A 22,784-nucleotide genomic window follows, 5' to 3' on the forward strand; every position below is an offset into this window, starting at 1 on the left:
TGGAACATATCAAATTGATTGATAATTTTTTTCTGTTAAAAACTTTTAATAAACCTTTTTAATAAACCTCTATAGACATAAGAAACTACGTTTGATTCTAAACTACTACTTTTTTTTCTTTTGCTAGTATAATACATTTTTGTATGTGTCCCAGGACACGTCACTTATTGATGTGTCCTGGGACACGTTCAAAGACCTGTAAAACTCCTCATAACACTGAGGGATAACTTCAGCTACCAGCAGTCTTACTATCAGAGCTCATCTTGACCAGTTCACACTCCTAACATTATAAAATAACATTTTGAATCTATAGGCCTAAGTTTTTAATGGGAATATTAACATATTTACATTCATCTAATATTGTGTGTCAAAAGTGGGGTTTTGCTTGGTGTCAAAAGGGCGTAAGTGCAGTTACGCCCTTTTGGCAGCAAACAAAACCCTACTAAGTTTTTAACAGAAAAAAATTATCAATTATCAATTATCAACCTTTTGGCACTGAAAAGATCTCACTGAGACCTTTCAATTGATATATCACCCTTGGATACAGAGAGAGTGGGATGTGCAGCTTGTTTACACGGTGGAAATATATTACAGGCACATTTGCAAACCATTCTCAGAGCCCTTTTGTAGTGTGATGTTCAGCATACAGGCACATCCTTGTGTGGCTCACACTGCTCTAGGTGTGTCTGGCAATAAATAGGATAGGTGTCTACAGTGCCAGTCTGACAGAGGTGCATTAGACAACTGAATACCGATAAAAGGTAAGATATTTCACTTAGAGTAAATAATTTGTCATTCTACATATGAATGAGTGCATTCAGAGTTTGTTTTTAGTTTTTATTTAGTTGTTTATGTATTTTAAGAAAACTTATTGTGATAGTGTGTGCATAGTGTGCCGTTCTTGTGCTGAATGAGTGAAAACACATTTTTCCTAAATATTAAAGGTTTTGTTCCATTTAGGAAACAGCAAAGTAAGCTGGTGATGCGGATCAAAATATGTTAGTTTAGTATAGTTTATTTGCTTTTTCTATTTTCTATCTTTCTATTTTCTATCTTTTTCTTATGCTATGAATTAGCCATCATTTTTCAAGAGAGTGCCTTAGACTTTTTTTTTTTTTTCTTCTCCCTCTTTGGTCTACAGTGTTTTGCAACAGCTGAGAGGATATTTATGATTCATAGAGAATTTTAGTTGACCAAATTTAATTTGGTCAACTAAATCAGTGATGTCTGACAATTCTGCTTCCTTCAACTAGCATCTTTCCATGTGAGCAGTTTGGTGTTTTATCTACCTACAGTGTGTCTCTAATAGCTGAATGTGTCGTGTACTCTATCCGGCAGATCCCTGTCGTTCAGCTGGCTGGTGTCCTCTCCTTTCCCGCCTTCATGGAGGTTTCCTACATCAACTTCTCTGTACTCCTCATCTCTCAAAGACCCATCAATAACAGCCAGGGAGACCTGACGGTGTATGAGGGCTGCAAAGACATGCCTGCTGTCATCATCTGCTACCTGTGCCTGCAGTTCATCAACATGTTCCTGGGCATCCCGGCCAACATCATGGTGCTGTGGCTCATCCATAAGAACAAGGGCGACTCTTCCACCTCAGATATCTTCATCATGCACCTGGCGGTACTAGATGTCTTTTTCTGCCTCATCCCTCCACTGGAGCTGGCCAACATCGTCTACCTGACCACCAGCAGCACCTGGTACGTCCTGCGCTTCTTCTACGGCATCAAAGACTCCTCGCCGCTCTTCCTCTCCTGCATCTGCCTGGACCGCTACATGGCCGTGCTCCACCCCATCACCTTCACCGAGCTCAAGGACCGCCGCCACCGGGCCGTCCTGGTCACCGTGGTGTGGCTGGTCACGCTGGCCTACGCCGCCGCCAAGTGCGTGGGCAACATTGCCAACTTCGAGCTGGTCTTCACGGTCATGATCCTCGCCGCATTCGCCTTCATGGTGTTCTGCAACATCGCGATCCTCTGGGCGCTCAGGCAGTCCGGCCCGGGCAGAGACGAGATGCACCCGGTGAAGAAGAGAGCCTTCAAGATGGTCCTCATCATCTTGGCCATCATAGTCTTCAACTACTTCCCACCTGTAGCACTGTTCCCCTTCCAGCACTACTTCTCTAGCGATGTGTTTCGTTGCTATATTCACTATCTTGCGTTTGGCTTGATGGACTTCAGCAGCAGCATTCAGCCTGTGCTTTACCTGTCCAAGGAGAAGCTACCAAAGAGCTTCGGCCTCTGCTGCTAGGCCGACCAAGAGTGGCACGACTCAGATGGAGCAGGGCGAAATGTTGGCTTCTTTGTTTGCTGTCTGAAGTGTGATCATATATTATTCATGTCTTGTAAAATGTATCAATTTGCATTGTTGATGTGAAATAAAGTAGAACAAATTATGTTCTTGCTAGATCAGAAGTTGACAGATGTTGATTATTAGAAAGATACAATATGAACATGCACTTATTTGCATACTGTGTGGTATCAGCTCTTCTGGGAGCCATGAATGTGTAACATTTAAAACAATGTGTATGTACTCTGTGTGTGTATTCAGTGAAAATATAAACTATTAAGAATTTTTGTTGAGCGTTTCCTTCCGTTTTCAGGTATAAATGGCAAATATAAAGAGTAAATAAGGACGTTTAAAGAAACAACTTTTGCTGATCTTTTTAATTTAGACATGAAGCACACAAAAGTAAAACTCCACGATATATTCCTAGTAGCAAATAGTCAGTTTAAAATACATTGCTAGGTAGGTATATTAATCAGTTGCCACGACAAACAGTAGCCCTATCGTCATAAACATACTCCTACGTGTGTCAGTTATACATAATTCATGGTAGAAGACGTTTCCTGGTAGTACAACACACAGTCTAAGACAAAGGCTCTAGAAGCTCAACATTCTTCAAGATCAGTATGGCTTGCAAAACAATTATTGATTTATTATTGAAAGCAGTTCAATCTGTATCGAACATGGCTGTCCCACACTCTAGCATTACTATACAAATACATTCTTGTCAGTTCAATAGATCTGCTGACTGTATAGTTAAAGCTATGTACAGCATAATATTAATGATTTGCATCTAGAATCAATGACGTAGCTCACATATTTTTAACCAGCGGCTACCAAGTGTATAAATGTGAACAGAAGCACCTTCATTTCACTAATAATGTTAAACTTGATTGAGCTCCTTGATCTCTTTTCTCTTGCCCTCCTCCACAGGGAGGTCAGAGGTCAGAGGTCAGGGAACAGCACCTCTGGAGCTGGCAGGGACTGAGTGTCTTGCTCAAGGACACTTCAGCAGGGCGGATGCTTGTTGACACAGGGGCTTGAACCCGCGTCCTCCAGTTTCAGGACATTCTCTCTAAACACTAGCCAACCTGCCAAACGGTCTCACTAACAATTCATTCATCACAAGCATTTTCTTTTCCCATACAGCACTTCCAAAACATAAAAACAGACACTTTGGTAATATATGCAACTCCAATTTGACAATAACATCACAGCTTTTGCTTGTAACTCTCACATTATTTTGAGAATTGTACAAAGTAAGGGAATGAAGTTTGAATGCAGACTACAAGGAGAATAATAACCATTTACCAATCAAAGAGAATCATTCGTCATACAGTATTGCTGAATATTATATACCTACTAAATCACAGCAAAGATTAGACAACAGTGTATTGCACTGTACCACAAATATCATATACAGCACTATTAATTCTCAGCTTTTAGATTAGTCATCTAGAATTTGGTTCTCGTGTTTATCAGTGGCTGAAGGCGGCTCAGAATCAAGCGGCTCGGCTGCGTTGGCCTGCACTTGAGCCTCGCTGGCGTTTCCCTCACTCTGAGCCTTCTGCTCCTTGGCAGCATGCATCTTTAGGTGCTTTTTAAGGGAGGACTGGTCAGTGTAGGTCTTGCCACACTGGCTGCAAAGGAAGACCTTCTCTTTGGTGTGGACGAGCTCGTGTCTCTTCAGGTGGCCTGACCTGCTGAAGCTCTTGCTGCAGTAGGAGCAGATGTATTCCTTCTCCCCTGTGTGAGTCCTCAGGTGCAGCTTTAGGCTGCTGGCCACCGTGAATTTCTTCCCACACTCGTTACAGCTGTACGGCCTTTCTCCTGTGTGCATCCGCATGTGTATGGTGAGGTGTCCGGCCTGGCTGAAGGTCTTCTTACACAGCTCGCAGCTGTAGGGCCTCTCCCCAGTGTGAATCCTATAATGTGTTTTGAGGTCGCCCAGACCGTTGAACCTTTTCCCGCACTGAGCGCAGCAGTATGGCTTCTCACCAGTATGGATCCTCTCATGTATGCGCAGGTTGCCTGCGTTGCTGAAAGTTTTACCGCACTCCTTGCAACTGTAAGGCCTCTCTCCTGTGTGAGTTCGTAAGTGGACTTTGAGCTGGTTGTGCTCGTTGAAGCGCTTCCCGCAGTAAGGGCAGGAGTAGGGCCTCTCTCCAGTGTGGACACGTTTGTGTATCCTGAGCTGACTGGGATGGGCGTACGTCTTGCTGCAGATATTGCAGCTGTAGGGCCTCTCCCCTGTGTGGGTACGCTTGTGGGACTTGAGGAGGTCGGCCCGTCCGAAGCGCTTGCCACAGTAGCTGCAGCTGTGGGCCTTCTCGCCGCTGTGGGTCTTGATGTGGATATTGAGGGAGGTTGCTCGGCTAAATGTCTTGGGACATATGGGACAGCGCAAAAAGTTGTCACGAGTCTCCAAAAAATCTGCTGGATCAGCAGCTGAATTATTTTCCCCACGCTTTACTTCTTCTGGCATGAAAACCTCTCCGCTCATTCCGGCAGGATCCATCTCTGACTCGGGGTAATAGCTCAGCAAATGCTCCTCAGAGGAGAACCCCGCCTTAGAGAAGCCGTCCTCATCGCCATACTGCAGCCTCCCATTCGGCTCCTCGTCCTCCGGTTTGACGAACTGCCTGTCCTCATCCTCGCTGGCCTCCATGTAGCTGTCAGAAACAATGGTGACTCTAACTTCGCTGTCGCTGCCTCTGGAGTCCTGCTCCGGGCCGGGAGACGGCTGCAGAGCTGTATACGCATCATGACTGTCATAACTGACTTCTGTGCTCTCAGACTTTATTGGCCTGACTGTTAGGTTGAGAAGGGACGAAGGCTTGGAGAGGTCAATAGCACAGCCGTCATCCAGGCCGGGTTCTGTCTTAATGGATAACAAGGTTTGGTTGGACACACTAGCCTCTGATGTGTTCATACACGGTTCTTCTACCATGTGACTGGCTTGCAGCAAAAAGGAAGCGGCTCCTCTGCTCTCCCTCATCTTGTCTTTATGCTTCCTCCTGGAGCTCTTCTTGTCACTGCTGCGGATGGACATTTTGAACGAGCCCTGGGCCGAGGTGACGGGAGGAAGAGTCCATTCTGAAGGCGACGACTTTTGAGCAGCATCTTGTTCACTTTTGTCTGTGGAAATGCAAGGTCAAAATTATAAACAAAATAGTTCAGACTGTGATTTATTGACATACATATCCTACACTATAATAACTCAGCTAATATACTTAATTATCTGTGAAAGACTTAACTGAATAAACAATAGATTGATCTTGTGACAGCAATAAAGCAGTTTGGACAAACTCAGTGACCCAGTTTGACACTAGGCTCGTGAAGATTTAACCTGGGGATGCTTGAAGGGGCATTAAGTAATTATAATTATTAATAATGTATGACTTTTATTGACCTATCAGCAACCAAGACATTTCAATAACACTGTCAGGTCTCTGGCACAGCTTACGGTGGAAATTTGTATTCCAAATTGACAGAAATATTAGTCACATTTTCGAGTAAACTAGCTAATTACAGCAGAAATTCATCAGAGACATCTAGTGAAGAGGTGATGTGTTACGATGCAAGATAGTACTGCTTTGTCATTTGTTGACATTTTGATTTTGACTGAGAATAAGGGGTCTGAAAGTGAGTTTTTGAAAACCAGAATATCTCAGCATTAATATTGATCAACGATCCTATCAAACCCCCCGCAGTTAACTTGTGGTCATTTTGCTCTGTGGGACAGTAAAAATCATACTTAATGCACCTTTAAGACATTAGTCTAACTAAGGGCTTGTAAACGGTTTCATGTCAGATGCCCAGATCTTTGCACTTTAGACCAGAGACCCCCTTCTTATAAAGCTTTTGTCCCAGGGAAAACCCATGTGAGGAAACTTTTGTTGTCTGCCTATACTGTAGCTGAAAAGTGATTCTTCTACATCCTCTCCTAGTGCTGACTTCTAGTTAATAAAATAAGACATTGAAATTCATTAGTTTGTGTGCAGCATTTGTCGAATTAGACTGTCCTGCCAAGTCATACAGTACTAAAGGTGGAAAACCACTGGGGTTGGGAGCTAGGTGTTTCGAAACCAAAGAGAACCTGGGTGTAAAAATTAAATCCAATGACTAACACACACACACACACACACACACACACACACACACACACACACACACACACACACTGCAGGGAGAGCTTCATAATGTAACTGTTTTCTGACAGTGCATGAACAAAAGGTCAGTGACAGTATGAAGCTACGCTGTCCAGCCAGGGTTAATAAACAGTATTCCTGCATAACAATCAGTCTGTTGGCCACCATACCTCTAACATCAGACTCCGTGCTCTTCTGTGCATACAGTATCCGTCTAAGGTCTTCGTTTTCAGACTCAATCCTCTGAATTTTGCCCTGATACTCAGACAAGGTCCGGTCCACAGAATCCAGTATGTCGTTCACGGTCGCTTTGAAAATCTCGTTCAGTGATGACTCCAAGAAGATTTTCAGATCCTTCGACTTGGCCATGTTGGACCAACCGGTAGTCGCTGAAAATAACTTACTGGGCAGTTTATACACAAATAAAACTATCTCGCAAAGTGGGTGTGTGCGGTACTGCTGCCGTGTGCGGAACAAACAAAGCGGAGCCAGTCGCAGTAAAGTGACGACGGGAAGCTGGTTTTGTTTTGCTGCCTCGAGACCTGGGCAGCATCTCTACCGCCCCCTACCGGTTTGGAGTAGATAGCTGCACCAGGCGGGTAACAGTCGAGGTAATCCATGTTAACTGACACACCACACATAAATAATGACAATGATAATGATGCTAGTGAAAATAAGGAAGACAACAAGGAAAACAGCACTGTAGTAGGCTACTACCACTACTACTAATACTACTAATGCTAGCCTACTACTATTGCTACTACTGGTACAACTACAATTAGATTACTTCTGCTACTACTACTATTACTACAGATTCTAGTACTACTACAACTACTACTACTACTACTAATGCTACTAGCTACTACTACTCCTACATCTACTGCTACTACTGGTACAACTACTGCTACCATTACTGCTACTAGCCTACTACTACTGCTATTACTACTAACGTTACTACTACTGCTACTACCGCTACCTGACCGCTGCTAACGTTACTGCTACTACCACTACTACTGCTACAATTACTACTGCAGTGCTACTGCTACAACTACTAGTACTACTACTACTACTACTACTACTACTACTGCTACTGTTACTACTACTACTACTACTACTACTACTACTAGCCTACTACTTCTACTGCTGCTACTACTACTACTACCTTTACTACTAGTACTACTACTACTACTAATAACAGTAACAAGCACACATGCAACAACAGCAATAATGCTAATAATAATAATGCTAATAATAATAATTTCTATCACTTTTTTAAAACATAATTTAAAAGTGCTTTAACAATCAAGTACAGGCAAATATCTTACTCATGAAATAATCCAAAACAATTAAATCATAAGATAAAAAATAATAAGAGGGTAACAACAGCACAATAGAAAAATAACAGGATAAAAGACATTGCATAAAAGCAAGTTTACAAACATAAGAATGTAACCTATTACTTTTAAACAAGCCTTGAGATAACATCAGCTTCATGTCTGTCTGCAACACAGATTTGTATTAACCAGGCCTTCCTGCATGATGTCAGAGACCTAGCCAGTAGGCTAACAGAAAGAGAAACACCCCATGGGCCCTTGACCCGGCCCTAGTAGAAATTGAATTAGGATGCCTTCTGGTTCTACCACATCATTCCTGGTGTCAGTTGCAGGAATGAAGTCGGGCCACTCCCCTGGCCTGACCTGTATGTGTGTGTGTGCCTGCATGCCTTCAGGACAGGGGGCGTGGCCCGGGGCCTCTCAGGTGTCTCTGAGCTCGGGAGTCGTCTGCCAATCACAATGTGCCTTTTCTTCCTCTTTGTTGCCACTTGCAGCTTTCTCCTTCTATCCCTCCTCTTAAGTTTCCTCTGGCTTCTCCAGGCATATCCGTTTAGAGGGGGAGCAGAGCAGAAGGAGTAGGCGGAAGTCTGATCGTGATCTATTCAAAATGGACAGGGGGCACAAAGGAGGAGGGCCGGGTCCCGACTAGGGCTTGTGACTTGTGACTTGTGACTTGCATGCATCTTGTGTGACACCACAGGCTAAAAGGCTGACTGACTCAAAGAGCGTGGCTGTGAGACTTGTTTATTGTGAGTGTGTGCAGCAGCCACAGAGACAATCAGCTGAGGGATAACAGTGTGTGTGTGTGTGTGTGTGTGTGCTTGTGTGGGTGTGTGTGTGTGCGTGTGAACGTCTCTGTGAGGGCTACACTCATTGACAGCGCTACAACCCTAGCATAGCAGACTGGTGTGCCTTTCCCTCCCACAAGGCTTGACTTAAAGCCTCACAAGCCGACTGATCATATGATGTTGCCTTTAAGAGCCTAGAGGGGGTAAGTCTTGCTTCAAAGTCTAAAGATTTACTCCTAATGAATATTACACTGTTGTTTGAGGTTTGATAGTAGTAATGTTTACTTCTCTACCCATGGTAATGATACTAGGCAGTGTTTATCTTCTCTTTTCAGTTATTCATGCGTATTCCATATCTTTCATCATCCCTCATATTGTCAGGCTGTGTTCCTCTCTTTATTTCGTAGTCTCTCATTGTTTTGTGTTTGTTTTTGTCATGCTGGTACTCGGCCTGACACTGAGGGATTTGTGTAATATTTTGTCACCCGTCTCTCCAGGCCTGTGATGTGCTGTGTGATGTTCCCATGCCCCACAAGTGACTTCTAGAGGCATTCTCCACTGAGAGGGCAGTCTGCGGCATATTTTCACAAGGTATTTTAATTGTAGGTATTATAATTGTTTCACACCCATGTATCAGCTGACTTCATTTATTCTCATTCTCTCTTTGATGACGTTGAAAAAGTACTGTGTTAAAAGCTGTATACATTTCTGCAGTCATATCTGAACATCTTTTCTAAAGTTTTTATCATCAACAACACTGCCAAAGATCACATCAGACACAAAAGATCGTCGGTGTTATTATGTCAAACAGTGAATTCCTCGTTTTCAAAGAGCATTGAGAGATTCCTATCAATACCGCTGAAACTGAAAATATAAACTTGGAATGGACAAAATTACACGCAGTTCCTTACTGAAACAGAAAGTTCAGTTTATTATTAAACTGACAATTTGTCATTCGTAAAAGTTCAATTGAGACTAGACTATTTTTAAAGTTAATGCATCGATTTAGTTCTGTGTTATGAAATCTCAATCACTCCACTTTGTAAGCGCGGCTCGGCAGCAGGATTAGTTTGCAGCAGGATTCGTTTGCAGGCGATGCCCTTTGTTGATCTGTGAGTCTCTTCATTGGCCTTACATGTAGCTCTTGTTGCACCCTGACAGGAACTGAGAAGTGAGCACCCACACAGGAAATGTGGTCAAGACCTGTCCCGGATGTTGGTTACGTGACGTGAACAGAATAATGAAGATAGAGACAGCGATAGAAGAGAGAGAAAAAGAGAGGAAGAGAGAGAGAGATGGATAGACGAGGGCGAGATCTTAAAGTAGGCAGAAAACGGAGGAGAATAAGAAAGAAATGTGGAAAGTGTGAAATCATTTCAACTGTGTTTAACAATACACAGTGTAGAGCTTTGAGAGCCAAGACGAGGAATCAAATATGGATGACAGTTTTGGTTGATGTTGTGTTGTCGACCTTTGTATCGCTGAGAGATGCCGTTGGTTTTGGTTGACGACTTTCAATAAATGTCATTTTTGACTCTTTCAGGGTTCAATCCATTACCCATAATAACTTGCAGTACAGTATGACGTTATGATAAGCACAGACAGTTAAACTGCTCACCAAAAACACCCCCGAACCCCACCCTCTGCCTCTCTGTTCTCTTAATCATTACCATACACCTCCTCTCTGTCTCTCTCTCTCTCTCTCTCTCTCTCTCTCTCTCTCTCTCACACACACACACACACACACTGTCTCTCTCTCACTCTCTCTCTGTCTCTCTCTCTCTCTCTCTCACTCTCTCATGCTCACTTGCTCGGCTGATTTTCTGTTTCTGTGGTCAGGAAGTACAAATGTGCTTTTGAAACATTTTGGTAAAAGTCATTGCACTGCACATCCGCAATGCCACGCCAAAAGATTTGACAAGTGAGTTGGAGCTAAAAAAAAAAAGACAGGTATTCCTCCCAAAGAATCTTAGTTGGATTATGTTGATATACAAGCGGTGAGTGTGCGTAGGATATTTGTTTTGCCAGGACGGTAAAGACTGTATTTATCTCAGTTTTAGCTTGGATAGGTATGTGTTACTTGACTGTATGATGCTCTCCTCAGTAGTTTTTGAATTTACTCTTTGTCACAGATCATAAATACATAGCCATTGCGTTGATAGTCCAAATCTGAATCAACATTTTTACTCTTCTACCAAATATAGTAGAGTTATTAGATATTATATAGTTAGAGTTTTTTGTGTATCATGCTAATCAGATGCCCCTCCATTCGGTTCCTCAAATATGTTTCTTTTTATATCAGGCATTGATGTAACTTTGGAAGCTGTTCACGAAGAACCAGTTCAGCAAAACAATATTGTTTGTTTGGTTTTACTTGACATTAATCCTTTGCAAACACATGTGTCAGACCCTGGAAGTGGAGGGAAGAATTTCTCTGGTTGCTTTAGGGTGGAGGCATGGTGAAATAATTTTGTTACTATTTAAATAGCACTGTTACTCTTTCTTTTTTTACGCTTTTTTTTTTAACATTAATGTTTTCTCTCCTCACAGATCTTTGTTTATACGTTGGGCTGCAGCTCCAGAAGCTAATGGAGGAGGAAAGCTTGTGCTTCTCTTTACCAGATATTAGAGATTCAGCCCATCAGCAGCCTCAGCGAGACTCATGGTCCTCTGCAGGCCACCAGCATCTCAATGGACAGCAGGAGGACATTGTGTGGGAGGAGACAGAGGCGCAGCGGAACGAGACACACAGGACAGAACAGCTCAGTCCTCCCCCAAAAGGACTACAGACTGCGGAGGAGGCAGAAAACCTGTGGGAGCAAATAGTACGGCCGGTGACCTGCACTGCTGCCCCCCTTTCCTGTGCCACGGTGCAGTGGGACGTGCCTGATCCCTCCTCAGAGACGCCTTCGCCCATGACTGACAGCAGCTTGGCCAATGAGCTGGACTCTGGTGGAGCCACTAGACTAGACACCAGTCACATAGACGCCGAGCTTTTCTTACAGGAGGACACGGAGAAACAAGATGGGCTTGATTCACAGATGCCTCCGATCCCGAATGTAGAGTGGAGGGGAAACGTCTCTGAGGTACGTATGTGAAGAGACACAGAACGAAGGTATGATGTTCTCAACGCTGTCATTAGCCAGGATGTGATTGTGTGTGAGATCCTGTGTTATTAACCCTTTCTCCGGTGAGTATAGCCTTGAATTTGGCCTCGCCACCTCTATGTTTATCTCTACAGCTGCATGTGTTTAGGTTTTTGTAGTAGATTGCAGAGGTGGGAGGGACATAGCAGACATAATAATGGTCAGATGAGACTTAAGAGTGTGGCTGTGAACTGATGAACCCACTGGCAATCACAAGTTTGCTCACACAACATATGTTCCTGACTGGTGGCCTGTGTTGCAATCTCCAGCCATGTGACTCTGCAGATGTGGAAGAACCGACAGCACAGGAAAAGGATGATCCAGCACAAGCGGCGTTAGAAGGCAGTAACGGTGAGTGTTACACATAGAAACCACAGACGAATACTTCAGAATTAGGTGTGCAAAAGGCAAGTGTTTGTCCATCAGCCGCCCACTGCAGCTTAGTTTATTTCTGCACATTCATCCACTTTCTGTAGGCGGTTTAACTCTAGTGGACTGTCGCAAGATGTATACTTATGGTTGCTTAGCTCCAACATCTTACTGACTCACATTTCCTTAATTTGAGCGAGTTAAAGTTCATGACTATAATGTTCACTTGTTTCCAAACTATCTTCCAGAAATCCCACTGGGGGAAGATTCAGAGGAAGAGAAGGGACAGGCAGTGACGGAAGATGCAGTTGAAGCCGTGGAGTCACTCTGTTGTCCTGAGGAGATTCAAGAAGACGGGGCGGACGGGGAGAGCGCTGTAGACTTAAGATTGGAAGAGGAACAGGAGAAGCCAGGCGTTCTGCTGACTGGACAGACAGACTCGGAGAACGAGCCTAGCTCTCCGTCAACGAATGGTGTTGAGATGGAAGAGGAGGATGAGGAAGGAAGCAAGGCAGACGAGGAGCCGACTGGGACAGATGTGTCCTGTAATGAAGAGTGCGAAGAGGCAAAAACCATTGAAATCAGTTGTCCAAGTGATATGTGAGTATGATAGATGTCACTTGAGAAATGGGAACAATTGACTTACAGCTAGAAGGAAGTAAGCTCTGCAGTAACTATAAATGATTTCATCATGTTAATTATGCCATGTTATTCATGTGTATTTTGTCATATGAACTACATTGCATATTTCATCCGTACTTTTTAGGGAGCTTGTTGGCGAGCCACTACAAAGCGACCCCACTGGACCAACAGTAAAGCCAGATCAGCTGATTAATTTACAGCAGTCAGAGCAGTTCCAGGAAAGGTGTCACTCAGAATTACTAGAACAGCTCCCCACAGAGCCAACAAGTCAGACTGAAGAGCCAACAATATGTGAAGATGCTGATGAGACGGCGCAGCCTGAACAATCAGAGGTCCCTGAACAGCCAGAAGACAACGAAGAGCCTCTGATACAAGAAGAAGAAAATGCAGAGGGGACAGAAAACTCTGAAAACAAACAAGAGCAGACAAAACAACCGTCAATGCAGCCGCTACAGTCCGAGTCAAAGCAGCTAGACGAGACTGAAAAATCAGAGCAGACCCAGCATTCACTCCAGGAAGAGATGGAACACTTTGAGGATCCCGACCGGTCAGGACAGCCACAACATCTGGACCAATCACCACACATTGAACCGACAGAACGGTCAACACAGCCAGAAAAGGCAGAGCAGCCAGCGCAGTGTACGCAGTCGGAGCAAATAGTAAGTGTTGAGGCAGAACAAACTGGAGTGGCAGAGCAGCCGCAGCAGATGGAGCCAGCAGAGCAGAATGAGCATTCATTGCAAATGACCAGCCTGTCTCCAACACCATCAGCGTGCTCTTTGCAGCCTGTGGAACCCGATCAGACAGATCAGTCAGAAATAACAGAGCAGCTGTCTCCTGGGACCGACGTCCCACAGCCGACAGCGGAGGCTGGGGTAACTCAGGTGGAGAAGCAGGCCGACAGCTCACATCAGACCGAACAGGTAGAGCGTGCAGAGGATGGATCTTTACAGACTGTGGTGGCCAATGGAGAACAGCCCGCTGAGACAACGGAGACCCATATGAACGGAGGTGGGGTGGACAGAGAGATGGCCTGTCGCTTGGCTGAAAGGCTCCATAAGTTGGACGGGATCCAACCCATAGATGTGGTCAAACACATAGACAAAGAGTAAGGACATATTTTACATAAGCCACATCTTTTTTTATCTTCCTTCATCTTTATATTTGGACGGTGATGGTGGGCACCAAACCCCCAAACTGCTCCAGTGGAGCTGCTCAGTAGAAGACAATCACTGTCTTCTACTGTTGGCAGCTCCCAGGTGCGAATGTGTGTAACTGTGTGAATGTGAGGCACGGCACTGCTGAAAAACAGCATGTGTACAGTTAAAAATGTACAGTATACTATACCATTCAGTGTACAGTTCCATAAACTCTTAGATGTAATTACTGAGAAAGATAGTCATGATAATATTGATAAAGAATGGATTTTTTTATCTATATAGTAATGACTTCAGTCGTGCAGTGGGAGAGGAATACCTCAAGTTCTTTGACTTCACTGGACAGACTCTGGATCAGGCTCTGAGGTGAGGATTACGGAGGCGGAGCGACCGATTGATTGTGTGCATCGTCATCTCTTGTGTGATGAAACTTCTCTTCATCTTTTTGTTTCCTTCTGTTTTTGCCCGAATTCAGGTCTTTCCTGAAAGTGGTGGTACTGATAGGAGAGACGCAGGAGAGAGAGCGGGTGCTGCAGCAATTCTCCTGCCGCTTCCATCAGTGCAACCCCGACTCCTTCCCCTCCGCAGGTGAGCCTTGGTCGCTCAGCTGCATTCGGAGTGTTAACTTGATACTGACTCCTGTTCAGAGATGTAGCGGTGAGCAGTCAAAGGTGACAGCTGCATGTGTGTCATTTTCCCACTTTGTGTATATATCCTCAGGGGCAGTGCTGACTCTTACATGCGCTTTGATGCTTCTCAACACGGACTTGCATGGACAGGTGGGCGCTGAGACATTTATCACTTACAAAGGGCAAAAAGTTTGGCATTTAAGCTGTGTTGTGGAAATTTGAAGTAGCGCTGTGAGCTCCGTGTGACAATCAAATATACTGTGTGGGTTCGCAGAATGTGGGAAAAGCCATGTCGACCTCCAACTTTGTGTCCAACCTGGATGGGATGAATGAAGGAGAGAACTTCAGCAAGGATCTCTTGAAAGTAATGTTTTTATTGATTATCATTCCAGAAAAAAACCATTGGTAGTTTGAGCAAAGTCGAACCCATGTTGGTGTAAATCATTTAACCTTTCCCTTTCTGTCTGCCTTTCAGAGTTTCTACACCTCCATTAAGACTGAGCCACTGGAGTGGGCTGTGTAAGTGGACCGATCTAACTGCCAGTAAACTAACACTTTCCCTATTGGGGTAGTCCCTTGAAATGACACTTTATTTGTCATCTGTTCTTCCTCAAGAATACTTCCTTGATCATATCTCTCACATACGCCGTCCTCTTTATCTGCCTTTGCATGCTTGAAGTGACGAGAAGGAACTGATGTTGCCGGAGGAAAATGGTAAAGAGGATGCGTCTCTGCGCTCCAAGAGCAACCCCTTCCAGGACGTTCCCCATGACAGGAAGGCTGTCGTCGTCAAGCAGGGATTCCTCCAGCGCAAGGTCCATGCTGACATTGACGGCAAACGCAGTGAGTGAGACACATACTGTGTGATGTTTGTTTTCTTCATAGATCATGAGAGCGTATTATATTAAATAAATGAGATGGATGGATGACCTGACCTGTTGTTTTTTACTTGCTTTTGAAGCTATTGGTGGATTGGGTTTTCCTGATGTCTGATGTTTACCTTTATTACATTTCCTATCATGCAAGATATTCATTTTAGCAGTAGGCAGTTAGGAATGGCTAGAGGAGAGAATTATATCAGAAAATATCGAGGGCTTGGAGCCAAAGGTGCCTTAAGTGCATTATAGTAGATTTTACAGGAGAGCCAAAACAAATTTTGATCAAACTTGGATCAGCTGCCGTTACCACATACTAAGCACAATATTTTAAGTTTTTGTGTTATCAGATTGAGCATTACTATAAAAACAATACTGCTACAGTTTAAGTTGAATTATATTTGTTAACTTTTTACATTTACTTTTGTACTTTTACATTGTCCCAATACAGCCATGCAGAATATGGGCGTATGTAAGTAAACAATTGTAAAACACATTCATTTTAAAACAAATCTAGCAATTACAATTCAATCAACACTGAAATATAAAAAACAAAATCAGAATGAATATCTTTATCTTGAAGTAATGCTCAGCAACTTTCACCAAGGCCTTTAAAATTGTAGGCTACATGGAACATATCAAATTGATTGATACATTTTTTCTGTTAAAAACTTTTAATAAACCTTTTTAATAAACCTCTATAGACATAAGAAACTACTTTTGATTCTAAACTACTACTTTTTTTTTCTTTTGCTAGTATAATACATTTTTGTATGTGTCCCAGGACACATCACTTATTGATGTGTCCTGGGACACATTCAAAGACCTGTAAAACTCCTCATAACACTGAGGGAGAACTTCAGCTACCAGCAGTCTTACTATCAGAGCTCATCTTGACCAGTTCACACTCCTAACATTATAAAATAACATTTTGAATCTATAGGCCTAAGTTTTTAATGGGAATATTAACATATTTACATTCATCTAGTATTGACCTAGAATATTAATTAGGATATGAATAGGATACTAAAAATGATGTGATCATGCTGCCATGCTAGCATTACTTTTTCAGTTGACCTAAGTGCTGTTAGAATCCTCTACCCACAATGCTTGTTCAGTGTCAAAAGTGGGGTTTTGCATGGTGTCAAAAGGGCATAAGTGCAGTTACGCCCTTTTGGCAGCAAACAAAACCCTACTTTTACTGTTACGGCTTTCAGTTTTTGTTTAATTAAAACTTATGGGTCATGATTTCAGTTGTGTCCTTTTGGCACTGAAAAGATCTCACTGAGACCTTTCAATTGATATATAATATTCGTATATCGCACTTACGCCCCTTTGGCTCCAAGCCCTCGATATCAAGTTTGTAGCCTCAACAACATTGTGATTTTACCCAAAGATTCATTTTAAAAGGGAAAAGTCATTAACTTAATTTTCTTGCGGAAGATATTTCATAAACATTTGGCCATTTACAGAGAATCCCTGCTGTCATGTCCAATATTGACTCCCCAGTTGACCACAGTTTGGCAAAATAAGAATACAAGACAGGTGGGGCAGGTAATCAGGTATCGAGATATTCCACCATTTAATGGTTTGAATATATTGTTTGGTGTGAAGGAAAGGGATGACAGGGTTTCAGAGATGTGCTGGCACAGCTACTAGGGGGTTGACACAATTATACGTTTACTGTAGTTGATAGAGATTTTGGTTAGCTGTTAGCTGTTATATTGAATATGAGCACACATTCTCCTGTAAAGTGTTTGTTAGGTAACATGGTTGATAATATTCACTCTCATAAGAACTACACACTTTTTTATATTATTATTGCACTAGTTATCCTGTCCCTATCAGTTAATTAGATAATAATGATGAAATGGAAATTGCATAAACTTTTCAACTTCAATAAATGATTGAGATTCTTTATGGATATATTGTCAATGGAGGAGGCAGCTTCAGCTTATTTATTTCATTTTAATCATATATTGCTTGAATAGTAATGATTTTTGGTTATATCAGGACTAAGTAGCCTTTATCTTGGAGGACTTTCATGCCACTGCTGTTATTCTCTAACCTTCATACACCTGCTTAATGTACCTGTGCGGCAGCTCCTTGGGGGAAGAGGAGCTGGAAGACTTTCTATGGAGTGCTGCGGGGAATGGTGCTCTACTTACAGAAGGTCAGTAACTTTTTTGTAGTATTCTCAACATTATTCAACATCATTTTTCTTAATCTTTCTCCCTTTTATATAAATACCAATTTGTATGCCTTCCAAATAGATACATTTCAACACTTCCCCCTCTTCTGTGTGTGTGTGTGTCAGGATGACTATAGGAAGGAGTGTCAGAGCACAGAGGAGGTGGTGAGCGTGCACCACTCCTTGGCCGAGGAGGCGGCAGACTACACCAAGAAACCACATGTCTTCCGTTTGCAGACTGCCGACTGGAGAGTCTTCCTCTTTCAGGCCTCGTAAGTCACACCTCAGCTGGAATGTGTGTGCGCTGTGGAGTCCCAACAAGTAAAAAAAAAAAGATATATACAAGAGATATACAAGTTGTTCAGAGCTCCGTTTGCTCTCCCCTCAGGTCCAAACTAGAGATGTGTTCATGGATCGACCGTATCAACCTGGTTTCGGCTCTTCACTCCTCGCCTCCCTTCCCGGCTGCTGTCGGCTCCCAGAGGAGGTTCTTCAGACCAATTCTCCCCGCCTCGCAGTCTGCACACACACTGGTACACACTCCTATACTTCGTTCTTGGTTGCACTTATTACAATTACAACTACTTTTTTTGTTTTTCTTTATTTAGTCATTTTTAGAATTTGTCTAGCTCATCACAAACCTGATAATTTGATAGTGTAAGCCAATTTAGACTTTGAGTGAATGTATTTTTCATATTTTGGATGTTTTGGCCCAGTGCTTCAATGCATTACCATCAGTTGAAAATTTCACTAGCTGGAAGCACATCCATTCCCAGGGGATTTTATCAAACCAAGTCATACAGTACACCGCAAACTTTCTGATGGATTTATTTCATTTATGTATAGCTACTATTTTATTGCTACATTTTCTGTGGCATGAACCTCAGCTTTTGTCAGGATACTTGTCTGTACTGTAAACCAAAATATTTATCATCAATACATCCATCGAGTCCTATGTGTCCATATATGCTTCTCCCTGTCCAGGAGCGTCAGCTGCAGTCCCATGCAGGCATGCTGGAGTCCTTCCAGGCGGACCTGGCCTACCTGCATGAGAGTCTGCCAGAGGGCCGACGGGCCAAGGCCAAGGAGCTGGAGGAGCACCGGGTCAGAGCAGAGTACCTGCAGCACGAGGTAGCGAGGTGTCGTGGCTTAGAGTGTGTGTGTGTGTGTGTGTGTGTGTGTAGGAGAGAGAGAGGTGTTGAAGGAGCGATCTAACTAGTCTAAGTTGTTCATAAGTTGTGTTTCTCCTGTCCAAACCCTACAGACGTGTCGCTATGAAGTCTACATCCGGGTGCTGGAGGCCTGGAAGAGTTTAAACAAGACAGCTGACACCGTGTTGGATGCCGCTGAGCTGGACCTGTTTGACAAAGCCATGCATACAGACTCTGTGGACGAGATGGGAGAGGAAGGAGGGGTGCTGCAGAAGTCCCACTCCAGCCCTTCTCTGGAGCTGGAGATGGCTCCTCCAACTGTGATCAAAGTCAGACGCAATATCTCTGAAAGACGGACTTATCGCAGGACCATCATTCCTCGATGGAATAAAGAAATCTGAAAGGTGATTTAGTGATAATATGACCGGGGAAATAGAGGTCGGCACGTTTCTGCTGTGCACTATGGGAACTGCAGTCTTCAGTCGTTTTAGTTTTTACAGCTCTGATGAATATGAACTGAAATAATTAGGGGATTCATTGAGGGGAGGGAGAAACACCAACTTCACATTTTAAATCTGCCTCGGCAAGTTTGCTGTTATTATTTCTTTTAGAGTCAGCTTTTCTGCATTTTCGTCATTTGCACTTTTACAAAAAACAACCTCAAGGAATCCCTAACCCTAACTCTCTCAGGATAAGTCAGAAACTGATTCATATTCTGTGTTGAGTGACTCAAAATATCTGGACCTAAATTGTCTTGCTTTGTTTTGATAACTTGGCTCTGCAGTAGTACTAGGAATAGTATAAATTTGCTTTTATTTGCTTGTGTTGGCCTTTGGGCAAAAATACGCCTTGTCAGATTTCAACCACAAGAGGGTGCTGTAGTACAGGACAACTCTGAGTGAACGGATGGTACAAGATGCACTATCAGACATTTGCTGTTGCATTTTAAATAATCTTAATTGCACTTTTGTTCTTTTATGAATAGTGTATAAAATGATTTGATTTATGTGAGCATCTGTGATGTTAATGCCACCGTTACAGCTATATTTTACATATGAAGGGTTCATTTTCAAAATGCTATATATCTGTTTTGGAAAAAAAAAAATATTGTCTAGGTTCATCATTCAATATAGGGGAGACTGGGGATGGTTGTAACACGTTTTGGTTCAGCATCTATAACTCAGCAGTTGTTTATACTAGATCTCTCAAACTTTGATGCAAGCTACCCCTATTTGTCAACTGCAAATAATAGACATCTGCGACACAATCACAGGTTATGTGAAATAATGTCAAATACAAAGAGTTCAACTGTAACAACCTACGCCGTTCCTGGGGTGAGATGTGTCACAGTAACCGGCAGTGGATGTAAAGAAAATTTGCTGAATTAAGGCCCAAGCTGTGAAATTTGTACAAGAATTTTAATGAAGAATGTTTAAATAAATGCAATTTTTCAAGAAAATAAATTAAAGTTGATTTTTTTCTTGAACTTTAAACTTAAAATGGACCTTGTGTAACATTTTTTATATTTCTGCTCTAAATCAGTTTTGTAAACATAGGCCTAAATATCACATTTTCTAACTTTTAAACCTAAACTCTTTTCTGTTACATTTTCAACACAAATCGAAAATCTCTTCTGTTAACATCTCAACATAGTAAAACACTGTTTGTGTGTGTGTGTGTGCGTGCGTGTGTGTGTGTGTGAATAATAGTTGACTGTGTTGAAAACACTCTGAGGAAAGTGTTACTACTATCATCATCCCTAACAGCCATTACATAGCTAACTGTTTTAGCATGTTTAAGTTTGAAGGAATGTAAACCCACAGGAATTTAAGTATTAATCAAAATCTAAACTTTATCAGAAATTTTACTTTCTCCTCCCAAAATCATTTTCTTTGCTGTAAAATCCTCAGTGTTGCACACAGAGCCATGAAACGCCTCCTGTGAGCTCAAGAAGGAAGTGAGTGTACAATGATCACAACACCGTCGTCGAACATCCCATCTCCCCTAGAAGATCCAGTCTGTAACAGTGTTTCATCATTTTGTTAACCATACACTACTCTCCTTTAAAAAGTAGCAATTTGTTAGTGTTTTTCCCAAATACTGCACGTCTAAATTTTAGAATGAAACTCTTCACATATTATAGTTAAACTGCCACTTCAATTACGAAACCGAATAATGTTGAATCTTCATTACGTATGTTATGGCGGCTGTAAAATGATAAGCCTCAGTGCTTTAGGTGGACCAGACCAGGAGGACCGCGTGTGTGTGTGTGTGTGTGTGTGCGTGTGTGTGTGATCTCTCCCAGTGGCACGGGCCCCATTTTGTTCTCTTTCAGCCTGACATGTTGAGCAGCGGTCGGCCTGGGGTGGTTGACAATAAGAGCAGGATGTCTGGAATTAAGCGACCCCCCCCCAAACACACACACGCACGCGCGCACACACACACGCAGAAACACACACATTCCTCCTTAATGTCCCTGTCCGGCATTACACGCAGGAATCTGATGTGACAATAGGAAACGCAATGAAGGGCACAGACAATACAGACGGGGTCACACCATCCCGTCTGGGTGGCTGTGTGTCTGCGTGGGATCAAGGCAGTGGACAAGAGGAGATTTCTTAAGACCTGCAGTTCCCTCTCTGGCTTATAGATTCTCTAAGACTTGGGTACACATCGGGAAAAACTCCCGGGCCGATGTGATGTGATGATGCTTATTTTCTTGTACTTTGAATGGAAGCAGTCTCCATTCATTCAGCGGAATAACAGCAGCTCATTAAGATAAAGTCAGATCCTGTAGATGGGGCTGACTGATGGGCCACATGAGTGACAGGCGCCCCGGGGCGTTGCAGCACCTTGGGTGGGGCAGGCTGACACGTTGGAGGGTGACGCCATCTCGGCTAACCTAAATGTTCTCGGGTCTGTGACTAAACGGTACAGTAGAGACATCGGCGCCTCTTGTTTTTCGGATTGAGATTAAATGTTTTAATAATACGTCTCTTACTGGGCCGCTTTGTTTTCTTCTCATCGACGTGTTAAAGGCACAAATGGCCGTTGATGCCGGTCTGGTGCTGGCGTCACAGGAGAGCTCTTGACCAAAGCTCTTCTCACATGGCCTGTGGACCATGACATCAGTGGTGGTGGCCTTGTTTTGGAGTGCCACCCCTCTCCTCCACTCCAACACAATGACCGGCTGTAGCAGCAGGGGCTGCATTAGCTACCAGGTTCAGAGGGCATCCTTCCCAAGGAATTGGCCTGTTTTTGTTCCAGCCGCGCCACTCCATTCTGGGGGCTGGAGAGCTTTGTGCAACTCAGTCAGGCCTGGTTGGGTAATTAAAAAGGCAAGAGCTCGAGTTGTGATCATTAGGGGCTTGTCCAGCGTGCTTTTTTTTTTTTTTTTTAGCTTTGCCTTCACCCGGGCAGCCGGCCTCCGAACAAGACCCCGACACATAAGGTCACCGCTGCCCAGCTCTCTTCTTTTTCTCCTTTCTCCTCCCTTCACACTGTGATACTCGCACACAAGCATTACGTTGTTTTGAACACTGCTCAACACTCACAGCGGTTCTAATAAAGATCTGTACACATAAGCCACAAACACATGCAAACAACTGCTAATAAACATAAACTCTACTGTAGACGCGTGCGCACATTAGCCCCTGCGGTTTCTTTTTCCTGTCTGTCTGCCTCTGCCCTGAATGTCCCTCCTGACACACATTCTCCATCTGCTGCCGACGCCTCGCACGCTCTACTTGTTACTTTTTATCTCTTATCTGCACTAACACTTGATTTCTCCCTCTCTCTCCATTCAATAAGCTTTTTTTTTTTTTTCCTCCTCTCCCTCTGGTTTACTCCCCCTCCTCTTTTTTTTTTTTTTTTTTTCTCTTTCTCTGTCCTCTGTCAGTGGCTTTGCTCTTGACTGCTGGTGTTGTGATGTGGCTTTCTCTGTCCAGAGCCCTTGAAATCTCTCGGCAATCCTTTCAGGAGTTTTCTTTTCCACTCGCACTCTGTTCCCCTCTTTGTGTCCACTCTCTCTTACTCTCTCCCTCTCTTTCTCTGTGTCCACTT

The 22,784-nt window shown here is 43.2% G+C and overlaps 3 protein-coding genes and 1 long non-coding RNA gene across 4 annotated transcripts; 3 read left to right on the forward strand and 1 right to left on the reverse strand.

Moving 5' to 3' along the window:
- The first annotated feature begins 1,383 nt into the window (after nt 1-1,383).
- On the forward strand, nt 1,384-2,271 carry hcar2 (hydroxycarboxylic acid receptor 2-). The gene has a single exon (XM_071905983.1). The coding sequence runs from the start codon at nt 1,384-1,386 to the stop codon at nt 2,251-2,253; it is 870 nt and encodes a 289-aa protein (XP_071762084.1). The 3' UTR covers nt 2,254-2,271.
- Nucleotides 2,272-2,670: 399 nt separating this feature from the next.
- On the reverse strand, nt 2,671-6,869 carry LOC139916954 (uncharacterized). Its single transcript, XM_071905962.2, has 2 exons — nt 6,611-6,869; nt 2,671-5,427 (listed from the first exon to the last, which is right to left on the reverse strand). Exons 1-2 carry the CDS (start codon nt 6,807-6,809, stop codon nt 3,737-3,739), a joined length of 1,890 nt encoding a protein of 629 aa, XP_071762063.2. The 5' UTR covers nt 6,810-6,869; the 3' UTR covers nt 2,671-3,736.
- Nucleotides 6,870-8,348: 1,479 nt separating this feature from the next.
- Nucleotides 8,349-9,820, forward strand: LOC139916955 (uncharacterized). The gene is made up of 3 exons (XR_011784890.2): nt 8,349-8,765; nt 9,060-9,164; nt 9,724-9,820. It is a non-coding gene; the product is annotated as an uncharacterized LOC139916955 (long non-coding RNA).
- A 1,328-nt stretch (nt 9,821-11,148) lies between these two features.
- Nucleotides 11,149-20,184, forward strand: LOC139916953 (uncharacterized). The gene is made up of 15 exons (XM_071905961.2): nt 11,149-11,648; nt 11,978-12,059; nt 12,326-12,677; nt 12,844-13,827; nt 14,162-14,242; nt 14,352-14,464; nt 14,597-14,655; nt 14,780-14,869; nt 14,981-15,024; nt 15,185-15,348; nt 17,483-17,553; nt 17,698-17,843; nt 17,960-18,104; nt 18,556-18,702; nt 18,836-20,184. The coding sequence occupies exons 1-15, from the start codon at nt 11,151-11,153 to the stop codon at nt 19,121-19,123; spliced, it is 3,264 nt and encodes a 1,087-aa protein (XP_071762062.2). The 5' UTR covers nt 11,149-11,150; the 3' UTR covers nt 19,124-20,184.
- The last annotated feature ends 2,600 nt before the right edge of the window (nt 20,185-22,784 follow it).

Source organism: Centroberyx gerrardi, chromosome 2 (genome assembly GCF_048128805.1).
Source record: "Centroberyx gerrardi isolate f3 chromosome 2, fCenGer3.hap1.cur.20231027, whole genome shotgun sequence".
Lineage (NCBI taxonomy): Eukaryota > Metazoa > Chordata > Actinopteri > Beryciformes > Berycidae > Centroberyx > Centroberyx gerrardi.